At 53.2% G+C, this 15,529-nt stretch overlaps 1 protein-coding gene and 1 long non-coding RNA gene across 2 annotated transcripts; one reads left to right on the top strand and one right to left on the bottom strand.

The window, feature by feature from the left end:
* The first annotated feature begins 273 nt into the window (after positions 1–273).
* On the top strand, positions 274–14,255 carry LOC128402767 (nuclear envelope pore membrane protein POM 121-like). The gene is made up of 13 exons (XM_053367140.1): positions 274–804; positions 3,829–4,044; positions 4,640–4,816; positions 5,688–5,768; positions 6,198–6,372; positions 7,594–7,706; positions 8,151–8,227; positions 8,787–8,911; positions 9,200–9,302; positions 9,604–9,777; positions 11,014–12,744; positions 13,524–13,646; positions 13,889–14,255. Exons 1-13 carry the CDS (start codon positions 341–343, stop codon positions 13,981–13,983), a joined length of 3,654 nt encoding a protein of 1,217 aa, XP_053223115.1. The 5' UTR covers positions 274–340; the 3' UTR covers positions 13,984–14,255.
* On the bottom strand, positions 2,478–4,631 carry LOC128402784 (uncharacterized). The gene is made up of 2 exons (XR_008327771.1): positions 4,326–4,631; positions 2,478–3,002 (listed from the first exon to the last, which is right to left on the bottom strand). It is a non-coding gene; the product is annotated as an uncharacterized LOC128402784 (long non-coding RNA).
* Positions 14,256–15,529: the final 1,274 nt, after the last annotated feature.

Below are 15,529 nucleotides of genomic sequence, written 5' to 3'. Positions count from 1 at the left end.
GGGAGACCATTTTGAATCCCCGCCTGCCCAAGGGTCAACCCAGGCTGGGGAGAGCGAGAGAGAAAGCGACTCAGATTCACCTCAGCGCTTCAGGCGCCCCGCCCCACTTTCCTTCCTTCCCGCCTTTCTTCCCTCCCCTCCGCCTCGCAGAAAGAGGCCTCGCGTTCTCTCCAGGCCACGCCCATTCCCTCCCTCCTCCTCCCCCGCGCCGACGAACTCCACGGACCACGCCCCCTTGTTCCTCGGGCGCGCGCGGGCGCGCGGTGCATGCCGGGCACGGGAAAGGGAAGAGCGCGAGTGGCTGAGGCGGCCGTGGCGGCTGCGGCGCGTCGGGGCCTCGATGTCTCGGGGCGGCGGCGCGTCGGGGCCCGGCTGGGGCTGGTGGCCTCCGTCGCGGCGGCGGAATCCTCGCGAACGAGAGCAGCAGCAGCGGGGCCGGCGGCGAGCCGGAGGGTCGTCTGAGGGCGGCCGGGCTTGGGCCTTCCCCGCGGCCGCGGCGGCAGCGGCCGCGGCGTCGCTGTCGCTGCTGGTACTGCTGCTGGGCCTGTCCGGGGCGGCGCTCTCGCTGGCCGTGGCGGCGGCGGCCGGGGGAGCCTGGGCGGCCGCCTCGTCCTCGGCGGGAGGCGGCAGCTTCGGGAAGGAGATGAAGGGGCCGCCGTCGCTGCCCCACCGCGCCTTCTCCCCCGCCGTGGCCAACGGGGGCCCTGCCATGGGGGGCGGATGCTGCTACGCCTCACCGGCCCCGGTCCTGCCCGAAAGGAAGCGGCGGCAGTTGCAGCAGCAGCATCAAAGAGGGAGCTGCGGGTAAGAAGAGGGCGACGGGTAGTCCTCTCTCCACGCCCCCGACCCAAGAACGCTCGGAAGAAAGGAGCGCCCTTCTGCACTCTGCACATGTTTACGGGGCAGAAGCTTGTCACACTCCTCTCTCCACAACTTCCACCCATGCTCGGGGGAAGAGAGGAGCGCTCTTTTGCACTCTGTACATGCGGGGTTCTGGGTTGTGGTGAGGAAATACGCCTGCTGCTTGTGCAGGGCCTCCAGCAGAGCACATGCCCATTTATTGGAGATGGGAAAGCAAACCGAAGAGAAGCTGACCCTGTCCATTATTCTTCCTGCTCCACTGGTAGTCTTCAGCTTGTCTAGGGAGCTCCTTCTTCATCTTTGGGCTCGTGGATGTGCAAAATAAAGCTCCCTCAACCATCCACATGTTCGCCTCCCACACCTTGAACCCAGCCTTCTTTCCTTCCTCTCCAACACACACACCTCTCAATTGCATGTGGGGCAAGGCGCTGCTCCTGCCTGCTGTTGAGCTCCTGCCTAAAAGTGCAGTTTCTGTTCCCCAAGGTTTAGCCTTTTGTATTGAGGCAGCTTCTGTAGCTATGATGGTTCCAGGATAACTTTGGAAGAAGAGAGTGATTTTGCTAGAGGGGTCTCTGGGGGGCCCTTGGTAAAGGTCTTGTAGGGGACCAAGGGAGCTTAGGGCAGATCAGGACACTTGGTTTCAGGCAAGACCTTTCCCCCAGCATGTCCTGGAGGAGCATGTGGGCTGCAACCTCTCCTGCCCACCTCACTGCATTCCTCCCACTTCCGGTTGCTCTTTCTGCTCTGCATCATTTCCCACTCTTGGTCCTGATTGCAATTAGTCACAATAGCTTGCCTGGCCAGGCTTTTCATTTGACAGTGCACTGAAGTGTCATTCAGCTTTTGTCTTTTTACTCCCTTCTCATTAAATTATCTTAGTATCAGATCCTGGACTTCTTTATCCTTCCAAGTTCCCCATCCATTGCTGCTCTTCTTCTAGAGCTCCTGCCATATTCCTCTTGGGGCTTCCAACACAGAAAAGCTCAGGTTTCCTTTCCCCTCCCTCCTGTTTCACTTTCATTCAAAGCCTTGGAACATTTAATCACCCTGCTGTGTGGTGCTAATCCAGGTGCTTTAGTTGAAAGCAGTGGGTGCTGAATGTCCTGAGGGAGCCCCATCACTGCCTAGAGACCAGCCAGGCTTTTTTCTCAAGGCTGAATGTGCCAGTTTGGGATCAACAGTTGTGCTTGCTGCCAGACTGTGTTGAGAGAGATTCTGTTGTTCGTTCTTTATCAGCTTTACCATTGTATTTTTAAAAGGGCAGGTTAGACACTTTGAGTGATGTTGGTTTCAGCCAGAATAGTTAGGTGTGTAAATGGTCTAAGCAATAAAGAAAAAGACCCAACTCAGGCGTGTGTCCTTTTGCTGGCAGTAGCTTTCCTGTGAGGGGTAGGGCTGTGTTCCAGTGGTAGGACAGAATCCTAGACAGAACCTCCAGGAAGGGCTGAGAGTGTCCCCTGCTGAAGACCCTGGAGAGCCTCTGCCAATCAATACAGACAGTACTAAGCTACGTGGACCAGTTTGGTCCAAGCTCTGTGTAGGACAGCTTCTTGTGTTCTAAAAGGCTAATGTATTGGAGGCTTTTTTGTTTAGCAGCAAATAACACTACTAAGGTAGGGACTAGATAGATGTTTATCAAATTACACATGGCGTATAGGAAATGGTGAGATTATATGGAGACTTCCTTCCACCATAAGACTGGAACCTCAGGTGGCTGATTACTTTGATTGCCAGTAGACAAGAAAATGCTTCTTCCTATAGGCAGGATTAATCCATGGGGCTTGCTTACTGCAAGCAGTAGTGTTGGCCCCTGGCTTAGATGGCATGTTCAGAGGAGGAGGAGGGTTGTTGATGGCTGAATGGAACCTTCAGACATCTTCAGGGGCAGCTTCCCTCTGAATCAGATGCTGGGAAGGGTTGCTGCCCCTTCCCCCCTGCTTGGGGGCTTCCCAGAGGCACCAGGATGGCTAATGTGAGAAGCATCAGGATGCAGGGTGTGGTGGTTCTTGTGTGATCTGCTTGTTTCCTCACAGAGGATTGGATTCTCAGCATCTTCATTCCAGTCCCTTGTGTGGAAGTGGCTTGTCCAAAACTTTCTGCATTGTGATGAGTTCAGAGATAGCAAGTCCAGGAAATGTGTGCTTTGAAGAGAGAAATACCTTTTTGTTTTCTGCAGGAAATTGCCTTACATAAAGGCATCCCTGAAGTCATAGAAGACCTGAATGTTGATATGCTTGCCTTGCATTAAGGAACTGAGGAAAGCATTCCAGCATATCCCTCTCCTGTCTTGAGAGGCTGCTGGGGCAGGACTTTTCCTTATGAAGTAGATGGGGAGCCCATTTCGGCACCTCATTTCTTTGAACATGAATCAGCCAACTTTAAACTGTTAGAGGAGCCCCTCTCTCCTTCCACGAGCTCACGTGGGTGTTCAGTAGAATGCCATACATTTGATGTGATGTATCTGAGCTTCACAACCTCCATGTGTGTTTGTTAGGTTAGGTGCTCTTAACAGCTCAGCAGTGATTTTAACAATTAGATGAAGATTGTTTGATGTATATCTTTCAGATGAATAACAGAAGCCTTCCACACTTGAATCCAGCCACTGCTGCACTAGTGTTCAGGTTGGTGTAGTGAGGACAGTGTCTGCCAAGTATTTTGCCAGGGCAGTAAAACAACCGGCAGTATAAACTGATGGATCATGTGTCTTGCTATTTGTGGCTGAGGTTATCGACACTCAGAGCACCATCATTGCTCAGGTTTTGAACGTGTGTAGTTTCCCCCAGGTTCTTCTTACAAAGTGGATCATGGTTGTGAAAAGAAACCCCTTGTAGTGGCCAAGAAGAGAACTTGCCTGTTCAGTTTGAGGGTTTCCTTTTCCGGCTGGTACTTTTTGAGGAAAGGCCAGCCGTTCTTTGAGCATCTTCTTTCCCTCTGTCTTGACTGACCCATGTTCTTTTCTCTCTTCAGGGACCACCTCTCTGCATCACCTCATTTTATGCTGTCCCCTCGGCGGCGCTACCCCATCCAACAGGCCCAGTACACCTCTCTGGGGACCCTGCCCTCAATCTGCTGGGATGGATATCGGCGTAAAAACAGGCTGTCTGTCCACAACTCCACCCTGGCCCGGAGCCCTGTGACAGTGAAGATTGCTCGACCAGACAGCAGCCTCTGCCGTTCCCCACTGTAAGTCTCTGGCTAGGATCTGTCCCAAGCCAAGCAATTCCTTCATGGGTTTATTTTTATTTTTTTAATAATCAAAAGATTAACAAAAGCAACAAACAGTAAGCATAACAAAATGCAACAAGACAAAACAAAAAGCCCAAACACTTTTTAAAAAACCAGACTAAAACACAATTCCAATAAATGTTTAAAATGACTGGGTAGAGCTAGGAGAAATTGGGAAGATCCCTTCTGGTGGATTTTGATTTTGTAAAATTGGGGTGTATACACAGCCTAAATCTCACTTGGCCCTGTTGCCTCATTAGGCCAGTCCTGATTGCTTGGTGTGAGCGGCCAACCCTCTCTTCCTCCTCTTCAGCTGATGGCCCTAGAATGACTTCTTAATCAGCATCAGCTTGCTGCCCTAGAAGAGCTTTGTGAGGTCATGAGCAAGCCCTCAGGCTGATGTGGAGAGAGACTCCTTGCAGCCATAACTCTTGCCAACAATATCTCACTGGATTCAGGCGGGTGGGGACACCTTGCCTCCTGAGGGAGAGCATATTGTTGGGATGCGGGAGAGCTCCGATTCCTTATGACTACTGTTTCTTCCTATTAACAGGTTGGAGCAGCTGGCTTCCCCCGTGGCTTTCTCTGCAACGGCCAACAGTACCCTGGACCCATGCGCCAAAGAGACGGTCTTGAGCGCTCTCAGGGAGAGCCGAAAGAGGGCCGTGGAGGAGGAGGAGGAGGGAGAGGAGGACCGGAATGTCCCAGGTGGCCAGGAGAGCAAGAGGAGGTAACAGCCAGCAGTGGCCTGTCTGGTTACCAGCAGCATCCGTTAGGGCACAAAGGGGCTGAGATCCTGGGACTGAAGATGTCTCCCTCAGAACCACTGATGCTTAATCACTGAGAAAAGGCAGAAACAACCCAAGTCGTACCTTGCCCCTATCAAGGCTGGAGTGGGTTCTTGGTGACATAGTGAGCCTCAGGTTCCTACATGTTGTTGGAACTCTCTATATCCCCCAAGTCTCTTAAGTGAGTGAACTACACGGTGGTTTAAGGGACCTGTGCACAAGTGCTTGAGTATTCAGGTGCTTGCAGGTGCTTTTCCTCCTCTCTGGGCCTGTGGTTGCATGGGGGAGACAAATCCCAAGCCCGTATTGCTATGTCATACAGGTTGCACAGCCAGGAGGAGGAGTGTGGCAATCATGATTCTCACTCTACACCCACACATTCTCAGCCTCATGCTCAGTTACGGTTTGGCTTTGCTTTGCTTCCAAACTGGACCATGGCACTGTTGCAGTGTGGCTTTGTGGGGGTGAGGGTGAGAGGCTGCTGAGATGGACTTCAGTTTCAATTAGCTGAAAAATCTAAAAGAGCAAAACCCCTCTCTCAAAACCATTTGACTAATTTCTGAATATCCCCTTCAAAAAATGAATGAAATGGTAAACCACCAGCCCCTTGCATCACCTGCTAAGTTGCACCAAGATTTAAACTGGGGTCTTCCAAGCTTGTTGGCATCCGCCACTATGCCATCCCTTGCCTTGCCAGGCTCAGAGCTGAGTTGGCCTTGCTCAGTATCGTAATGAGCTGGATCCATGCTTGTGGCGGCTACCCTCTTACGTTTTCTGAAGACCTTGTTTTCCCTTTTCTCTCCCCCCTTCCAGGCGCCATGATAGCAGTGGGAGTGGACAGTCTGCCTTTGAGCCCTTGGTGGCCAACGGCGCCCCAGCATCTTTGGTCCCCAAGTAAGTACTGAGAATTATGCCTGGAAAAAGGCATCCTCCTAATGGTATTGACAAATAATGGTGGAGTGTAGGGGAGCAGTACTCGTTACACCAATCAAATTCAGAGGCCTGACCTCTATCCTCTCCCCTCCCCTCACCTGCATTGAAGTATTTTTAAAAAGAGAGAAACCACAATTGGATCTGCTTCATCATGTGTCCTTTGGCACTGAAATGCTGTGCACATGGTTATGCTAGGAGAGGCAGATTGAGGCCATTGTTCATATGCGTAGAGAGAAGTTCAAGGTTTGGCAAATCTCTCCATGCTCTTCTGGATATGAATTGTGGGGTGATTTCTGTAAAAGGCCATCTTCCCAGCAAGGCTTTGACAGAAGGAGAGCCCTGTCGAAGGTGGCTCACCGTGCTACTGCCATCTCTGCCTCTTGCCCCTAGGCCTGGCTCCCTGAAGCGCTGTCTCCTCCTGTCCCACTGCCTGGAAGAAGGCTCCTCCAAGAGGTCGCGTACCTCCTCCCTCAGCTCCATCAACAGCCTGCCTGTAGGGGGGATCCCTAGCTCCATCCGCAATGCCATCGCCAGCTCCTACAGTTCCACCCGGGGCCTCTCACAGGTACGTGCCGGTCCCTTGGCTTCTTTTCCCCATGGTCAGGGAGGCTGGAGATATTTAGCAACACAAGTCATAATATATTAACTGAGCGGCAATCCCTTTGTGTAAATTAATAAGAAAATCAGTAGTTCTAAATCCAGTGTTACAGTACTTATTTTTCAATGGTCTTCATCATCTTAAGTCTCAACTTCAACAGAAATGTTTAAATTGTTTTTCTCATATTTAAAAAACCAAAAGTTTATACCTGAGAAGTCATGTTTAGGTGTGTCCCCCCCCCCCCCATTATTAGAGATTATACATTTTCAACTGGTATAATTCATGGCGTGTTGACTGCAACTGATGAGTCATAGTCCAAAACATCTTGAGCCCAGTTTGCAGAAGGCTGCCCTAGTTCTAGATACAATTGAACATGGGGATGGCAAAGCCACACTGGACAACTGAGATGCCCCTGAGAGTTCCCACTTGTAGAAGGCCCAGCTGACAGCATGTAGCTTTAGTTAATCTTTGAAAGTTATCCCTGAAATGAAATGCCTTTAGGACATGGAACATGAAAGGCCTCTCAGAGTTCCAAAAATATTTTCATCTCCTAGGAACATTGTTGCTCTGTCTCCTGACTCCTTGCATCATCGTACTTCATCTTATTTTATCTTCTAATTCTCTGGGTTGGCCTGTTGGCCCTTCACCCAGCTACCTGGCGGACATGAAGCCAGTCTGGGTTTGGTCAGTGCTTGAATTGGAAGCCCCCATGAAAGCACTTTCATCTTGAATTATATGAGAGAACAGCAGGGTGTGAACATGCTTACAAAGTATGTTACTTCATCTGTTGGCTAATATAGAAGGCAAGATTTAGTAGTTGCATTACTCTGCTCTATCTGTGACTTCTGCCGTGTTCCAGGATTTCGTTCATTTTATATCTGTTAAGACAGGGGGCATCTGTGGTGCCCTCCAGATGCTGTTAGACTGCAGCAGCCCATCCAGGCAGGACGACTAATGGTCAGGGTGATGGGGGTTCCAGTCAACAATGCCTCAAATGCTGCCATAGGTTCTCCATTCTTGGATTAAATCTGCTGGCTGGAGCTGATGGGCACTGTAGCCCAGCAACATCTGAAGGGCCTCAGGTTGGCTGAGGCTGTGCTAAGTGGTTTCACTAGAGCTCCAGCTAAGAGATGTGTGATGCTGCCATCTCACTCTGCCTCTGCTGTCCTCTTTGATTCCCTCCTCCAGGTGTGGAAGAGGAGCGGCCCAAGCACCTCTCCTCTCTCCAGCCCAGCATCCTCCCGTTCTCAGACACCTGAGAGGCCGAACAAAAAAGCAAGATACCCCAACGCCAGCCTCACGTGAGTGCACCTTCTCCCTGCCTGCTTGTGGCAGTGTGGGGCCAAGGCCAGGAGGCCAGCCGGGGGGGGGGGTTCAAGGACTCCCCCCTTCCCCATGGTTCCCATCCAGAGCAACACCTCCCTTTCCTTTCACATTGCCACAGTTTTCCTATGTTGATGCGCCCTCTGGAAAAGAGTGCTGTTTCTGAGTGAAAGCATTAGAGGTCTTGTACAAGACCAACTTTGCCTTTAAATAGGCAAGGTCCCTCCTTTGGGTAGAAGGATTCTGTGAAATGGGAAAGCTGACTCCTTAATGTGGGTGTTTTGGGGCAGCACAAGGTACTTTTTATAGCAAGGGTCCTCCAAGGCATCTGTTTCCTTAGCTACACCCCTTCACCTGCCAGAGTCTTGAGAGCAATGAGTCCTCAAGAGTCAGGTCTCACTGGCTTTCTCCTTTTGCTCCAGGGATGATGAGTCTCACCAGTCCATCAACTCCACGCCTGTGAGGACAGACAAGGAGGCGCCAGCAGAGAAGAATGAGTGTGAGTAGGCAGGTGGAGGGGGGCAGGGATGCTTTGCTAATAAAAAGGTGGACATACTTGGAGCAGGAACCAGAATTGATGTGGCACTGATACTGTTGTGATGATCTTAAAGCAAAAAACGAACAAGTGCAAAACTCTTGGTGGGTGGAGCGGGCGGGTGGGCAGGCAGGCAGAATGTTTATCTCAATACAGGCTAGGTGGGAAGACTTTAGAATGGCCGGAGGCAGGGGGTGTATCTTAACGTGTAGCAGTCCAAATCTCCCTGGAGCTTCCGCTATCCCTGGCCTTCAGCCTGGCCTGGCTGTCAGGAGTGAGGGGAGTTGTAGTTCAGCAACATCTGGAGGGCTGGATGCTACACATCTCAACCACCCCATTTTAGAAGGTTTTTCCTCTCACTTCCCATGTTCACATTATGTCCACCTGGGATTTATTAGAAGCTCAAAGTGACAGTATTTAGAAACGGGCCACCAGTGCTGCAGAATCCCAAGCCTCCTTTGGCTGGGCAGGGCCTCATGCATAAAACCGCAGGCTTACCAACTCTGGTATCTTCTTCTTGCAGCAGCAGAGATGCCCCTGCGGAGCAGGCACAGCTCACCAGTGTCGCCACCTTCATCAGGCAGCACTGGCAAGCGCAAGCGGAAGATCCAGTTGCTCTCCACTCGGCGGGAAGATAATTTCACCATGGTACGCTCCTTCTGTTCCTTTTTCTGGACTTAGCTGGCCTTGAGGACAAGCTTGGAGTGCGAGAGAATGAGTGGCAAGCTCTTGACTCACTGCCTTTTGCCTTGACTGAGTCAAAGGTTGCTGACCGCTTTGACTGCCCCTGGTGTAAACAAGGCTGAGCCAGGTAGACTGTCTTGGTGTCAGGCTGCTGCCTCTGCTGCCCCTTGGAGGGCTTTCCCTCCCTCTGGGGGCCCACTGGACTGCCATGCTCACCTGAAGCAAGCAATGTCCCTCCTCTTCTCTCCACAGCCTCTTCCGCCTCAGCTGGGCTATTCTGTCACTTCTGCTGACCTGGATGCAGAAAAGAAGGCTGCTCTGCAGTGGTTCAACAGAGTCCTGGAGGACAAGACTGGTAGGAGCACCCTCTCCCCTCTGTGTATGAACTGTCTCAAGTTTAGGGAGGGGAGGGCATTGGAATAAGGGGCTTGCAGAGTAAAATAAAACAGAAAACAGGGAATTTTGGATCTCCTCAAGAAGGTCCCTTTAGTGGCTCTCAGGAATAGCAGGTCTATCAATTGGCTTTGTACATTTGGTTGCCTCCTTGGTTGTTGTGTTTGGGTGCCCCTGGGTTTATTCTACATTTATATTCTGCTTAATACATTTTTTTAAAGCCCTAAGCACTCTGCTCCTTACATGCTGGTCCTCCTCAACAGATTCCACTCCCAGACTCTCAGCGCCGATGACCTCACCACCCAGCACCCTGTCTTTCGGGACAATACCTAACAAGTCCACTGCTGTGTCGCTGGCTGTCACAGCTGCCAGCACCAACCCCCTCCTGGAGAGCCTGAAGAAGATGCAAGATGGGCAGAGCTCCTCAGGGCTAGCTGGTGAGTGGTTTGGGGAGGCCTTGGGGGATGACAGTAGCTTGGCTATGATGTGATTGAGGGTACAGCTCTTCCCAAGGGCGTCCTGCCTTCTTGCTGCAGAAACCTAGCCATGCTGGTTTGGAAAGGGGTGTGTGAGGGAGGGAGATTCCAGAGGGGTTTTTATCTGGTGGAGGGCACCTGATGACCCTGGGGGCTAAAGGATCCGAGTTACTTAGTTTCTTTAAGGCATCATACCATTAAAAGCTGATCAATTGCAGTTTTTCAAGGGGGCACAAAAAATAGCTTGGGTGACGCTTCCTTTCAAGGAGTCGGAATTTCCTACCTTGGGAGCTTCTCTAATTTGGAGTGCCTTCTTGCAGGAGAACCTCTTCCAGGGTTGCCAGCCTGATGTTGATTTCTACCACCTCCCCCAGCCAACCACAGCCAGTCACTAGGCATGATGGGAGCTGCAGTCCAACCACATGTGAGGAGAGGGCGCTGCCTTGGCTGCCCCTACTCTACCTCTGTGTGCTCTATAAGGCATGTTTCCCTTTCTGGGACTGCAGCTCCTATCAGCCGCAGCCAGCAGTGCTGTATGATGTTGGGCCTGGAGGAAGCTGAGCAGTATTAGCCCACAGCTGGTGGGAGTTTCCTTTGCTGGTAGCTGTTCTTAAGGTGGTCTGTGGAATCCCCGCTCCTGTGTGCGATAGACTTGCTTGTAGCTTCATGAAGAGTCTTCCTTGAGGAATGTCCAGTCTTGTTAAGATCAGGTTGACCTTAAGTCTCAGGTCAAAACCAGCTGGTTACTCTAAGCCACTTTCCAGGGATTAATGGACAAAGTTAACTACATCAGAGGAGGTGGGGAGAGAGAGGTTGGCACAGTATTCTGGAATTCCTGACAAGTTTCTTGAGGGCACAGACTCCCCTCCCCCACAATTTGCTTCTTTGCCGTGTGCAAATGTTAGTTTCTGTCAAGACAGATGAGTTAAGTCTCAGCCCTCTTCAACCTCCCTGTATGTAATCACAGCTGGGGTGGCTGAAGGAGAATATACAAGTTGCGGGATTTCTCATTTGACACTGCATCTTAAAGGCAAGCTGAAGACTGTGATATCTGATGAAGGAGGAGGCGGGGGGGCATTGAGAGAAAATAGTGGTTGTCTGATGCAAAACAGAGAACTGTTGTTGATGAGCTTTCCCTGTTGAGCAGCATTTCCTCTCTGGTATAGTGACAATGCTCTTCCTCCCCTGCTATTCCAGGTCCTGGCTCTGCTGCAGAGACCCCTCCGCTGTCAGCCGCTTCTCCTTCCCTGGATTTGGGCTCTTCCATGCCCATGAGCTCCCCTGAGGTGACCAAGGCCCCACTGTTGTCACTCGGTGTCCCAGCGCCCCTGGCTACTACAGCACTGTCTTCTTCCTCCAGTGCTGCCCAGCCTGCCAGCAGCACCTGCAGCCCAATGGCTGCCTCCTCTTCTGAGCTGGGCCAGACTCCAGCACGGCCTGCCTCTGCCCCGAAGCCCAGCACCCTCTTTGGGATTCTTACTAGCCCTCCTGCAGCCCCTGTGTCAACAACAACGACTGCCTCTCCTGCACCTGAGGCAGCACCCATGTTCAAGCCTGTCTTTGGCAGCCTGGTGAAGAGCGAGGGGCTGGGTTTCTCCATGAGTAGCACCACCACGACTGGGCCTGCCCCGGCTACTGGGACTCTGCCCTCCTCCTTGGCTGCTCCTCCTGTCACTTCCAGCAGCAGTTTCAAGCCCGTATTTGGGGCTCCGCCCCCACCAACCACCTCAGCTCTTCCTGCAACAGTGGCAGCTGCCTCGCCTTTCACCTTCCAGCCGGCGCCCGTGCCCACCCTGCCCGCCAGCAGCTCCACCACCACAGCCACGCCTGGGTTCCCCATTCCCCTGGAGGCCACTGTGACCACCACTGCAGCAGCTCTGCTCTCCACCACAGCCAACTCCACAGCTGTCTCCTCAAGCAAGGCTGTCTTTGGCTTTGGGCCCACCATGCCGGCCTCCACAGCTGCACCTAGCAGCACCTCTGCCACCGCACCAGCATCATCCCAGCATCCCTCGCTCTTTGGGGCCCCATCCACTAGCGGCACTGCTCCCCTTTTCCAATTTGGCAAGCAGGTTGCCCCCACAGGTCCCACTCTCAGCCCCTTGGTGAGCTCTGCCTTCAGCCAGGCACCCTCCTGCAACACAGAAGCGGCTCCCAGCACCACCACCACCACGGCAGGCTTCAGCCTCTTCGGCAACAGCAGCGCCACAACGGCCCCTTCGGCCACAACACAGCCTCCCCTGATGTTTGGGTCCGGCGCCTCTGCATTCACAGGGGGCTTTGGCACGGCTTCCAAGCCACCGCCTCCGTACCCAACGGACACCAGCCAGCTGGCTTTGGACACAACAGTTGCCGAGAGTCAGCAGGCAGCTACCAAGCCATCTGCAGGGCCTGTGAGCTTTGAATCTCATTTCAGCTTCTCCCAGCCAGCGGCCCAACCAGCTTTTGGCAGCCCCTCACAGACACCCTTCAGTGGGACTGGGCCCCTACCATCCTTTGGCGCAAAAAGCACCACCCAGCCAGCGTTTGGAGCCACCACCTCTGTCTTCTCCTTTGGGACGGCCACGACCTCCGCCACGTCGGGCTTTGGGTCCAACACTCAGACCACGAGCAGCAACAGCAGTGCAGGAGGCCCGGTGTTTGGGAGCTCAGCTCCCACTCCCTTCAGCTTTGGGGCAGCCAACCAGGCCCCTGGAGCAGTCAATGCCTTTGGCATGGGTGCAGCTGCTGCTGCTGGCACTGCAGGTCCCGGAGCGGCTCCCGTGAGCTTTAGCTTTGGCAGTGGACAGATTGGGGCAGCAGGGGCAGCGGCAGCGGCAACACCCTTTGGATCTTCTTTGGCACAAAACCCTCTGGGGGCCCAGAGCCAGAGCTCTGGTTTTGCTTTCAACATCCCTGGCACGCAAGAGAGCAAGCCAGCCTTTGGAGGTGAGTCGTTCCCCAACCTGGGATGGACACACATACCTGGGTCCTGGGCAAGGGAGGTGGAGGGCAGGGTGGGTCTGCTGCAGCCATGCCCCTAGCTCCTTTCTCTCCAGGGTTGGCCGCCTTTAAAAAACAGGTTGTAAATACGACTGCATTTGCCCACTGTCACCATTCTTCACCCTCTTCTCTTTGCAAAGCCTGAGAATTTGTGAGACAGTGTCAGGCACAATCTGTTAAACGTAGGGGAAGGGAGGAGAGAAACGCTTTCCCTGCCACATGGATGTTCTGTGTACACTCCCTCCCCTGGATCCAGGTCTTACATCCCTGCTCCTCCCTCCTCCTTACTTCCATCCCTTTTCCTCCACTCCTAGTCTAAAGTTTTAGATCTTCCCAAAGCCTGGATTTTGACAGCAGAATAAATCATGCAAAGTCTGTGGGTGTTCACAGATGCCGAGGTTTTTATGCTTTGCTGGACTCGCTCTGCCTTCCTGCTGGGCTTTGGAGCATGAAGCTTCAGTCCTCCATGTCAGTGACAGACTGAGGCATGTTGAGAGAGGAGGGGGACATTTCTCCCTTGGCTGGGAGACAGGCGGGTCCAGACTGACCTGCCTCATTCTGTCCAATTGGCCTTGCATTGTCTTGCAAAGGCAGAGAAGGACTGGCTCTTTTACTCCCAGTCCCATGCAGTAAAGCGCAGAGACTAGCATCTTGGCTTTGTTTCCCCTTGGATGCATGTCCCTACTCTGGTGGGCCTCTCATTTCACCACCTTTTGGTCTTCTAGGAGCTCCACCACCCACATTTGGACAGAGCTCGCCGGCACCAGGAGCGGGCACAGTGGGGGGCAGCACCCTTTCCTTTGGATCATCCATCACCCCCACCTTTGGAAGTACCGGACCTCCTTTTGGTAAGAGTCTGGGAAGATGAGCAGAGTTTTATGGGGCAGGATTTCTGTCTGCTTCCTTGCTCCCATGAACTTGAAGGGGTTGGGTGAATGGGGGGGCTGTGGGATACCCCAACATACATTTCCCCCTCATCCAGCTGGCCCTGCGTGGCAGAAGGGGCTGTTGCTGTGAGCCCTCTGACTTCGGTCTATGTAGCCGAGACTGATATGGGGGCCTCTTGTTGCTTCTCTGTCTTTCCCTGCAGGACCCCCAGCCCCCACCTTCTCCATTGGGGCAGGATCCAAGACTGGCTCCCGCCAGCGGCTACAAGCCCGGAGGCAGCATACCCGAAAGAAGTAGCCAAGAGAGACTTCCTGGCTGGGCTCCAGCTCCTGGCCAACCTGCTGTCGGGCCTAGACTGGCCTGGGCACAGCACCTGCCCAACGGAGGCTGCTGCTTCTACAGCTCACCCTCAGCAGGACTGACTGGCCTACGGGCCACGTTGTCTGTGACGTCCGCAGGAAGTTACCCAGAGCAATTTTTACCCCCTCAAACGGGACAGGAGAAACCAAGCCCTTTTTACTTGAACAGTCCATGACTGAGTCTGGATTAAATTTTGTACATATCGGCTACTTTCCCTTTCCCCATGTGAGCAGCCCCCTGTGGATCCCTCCTCCCTCCCATCCACCTTCCTGCCTTACCTCAACCTGCTCCCTTTTTTGGCTGCCAAGGGAGGGCAGTGAGCTGGGAGGAGGCCAGCAGCGGTGTGTCAGTTTCCACCTGGAGCCCCCTCCTCTCTTCCTGGAGTCAAGTGGCAGAAGGTTCTCCTGATCCAGGGCAGAGGCCCCACACACCAAGGGCTTGGGGTCCTTTTCCTATGATGCTGTGGCCCACACCACCTTCAGAGCCCCTTTGCAGCTGGCAAAACCACCTTGCCGAGGCTCCATGGTTGCAGTCACTGTGCTGGGGGCCCTTCGCCGAAACACTAATCACTGTTCCTCCGTGGCTGGGACCCCCTCCGCAGCCAGGGAGATGCTGGGGTGGGAGTGAAGAGGTAGCTCCCCGCCTCACCCCCCTGCTGCTGCTGCTGCTGCTGCTTCACTTGAGCCCCTGCCCTCTTCCATCTCCCCCCACCCCCAATCATCCGTCTGTCTGTTCTGCTCACAGAATGTGTTCTTTCTTTCCCTTTCCTTTTTTTTTTCTCAATTGCTCTGTGAATCGAGTTTGGAGGAAGAATTTAATTGTATGTGTGGCGGCATGTTGGTAATGCCGGACTTGCTGTAAACATTTCTTTTGGGGGGTGGCTGTCTTGTCTCCAAGGGAGACGAACCTCGCCGAATTGGGTGTGGACGGTGGTGGTAGCAGCATCGCTGCTGCGTGGCTACGTGTGCCGAGTGGAGCCAAGCACTCGGGAGTTTTCAGAGTGGGAGGCTGGCAGTGCTAAGCAGGGGGCGGCTCTGTGCGTCATCTGGGAGGAGGAGAGGGAGGTGAAGCAAGGCCGCCCTCCCTAGCAGGGCTGCACAGCTCCAGTGCCTTTGACTCCCTGCACTGGATTTTGGTGGGAGAGAAGAGGCTCTAATGTGGGAGGGCTCTGCAGTCTGCCAGGGTTGCCGTGGCACAACACCGGCTGCCCTACTACACAGCACTGCTTGCAAGAGGCTCCAGCAAGCAAAAGAGCACCCCCTCCTCTTCTAAGGAGCTCCCTTCATTTTGGGAAAGAACATCCCAGCTCCTCTCCCCCCCCCCACCTCCCTCTTAAAGCGCGAAAGTGCAGTGTCTGTCAGCTTTTTTCATACAGTGGAGACAACGGTGTGAGAGTGTGTGCGTGAGCCTGCCTAATTCTAAATTTAAGGAAAAAAATATTTAAACATTTTTTAACAAAATGAAACTTTATTTTTGTATTTAA

The sequence above is a fragment of the Podarcis raffonei genome, chromosome 15, assembly GCF_027172205.1.
Source record: "Podarcis raffonei isolate rPodRaf1 chromosome 15, rPodRaf1.pri, whole genome shotgun sequence".
NCBI lineage: Eukaryota > Metazoa > Chordata > Lepidosauria > Squamata > Lacertidae > Podarcis > Podarcis raffonei.
This window is presented reverse-complemented; position numbering and strand designations above follow the sequence as displayed.

What these genes read in the sequence shown, in the direction of transcription:
- LOC128402767 (XM_053367140.1), top strand. Translation starts at nt 341, where the DNA reads ATGTCTCGGGGCGGCGGCGCGTCGGGGCCCGGCTGGGGCTGGTGGCCT. An exon ending in AGCCTCTGCCGTTCCCCACT is followed by an intron (nt 4,045 to 4,639) that starts GTAAGTCTCTGG and finishes TCCTATTAACAG; the next exon opens with GTTGGAGCAGCTGGCTTCCC. An exon ending in GGCCAGGAGAGCAAGAGGAG is followed by an intron (nt 4,817 to 5,687) that starts GTAACAGCCAGC and finishes CCCCCCTTCCAG; the next exon opens with GCGCCATGATAGCAGTGGGA.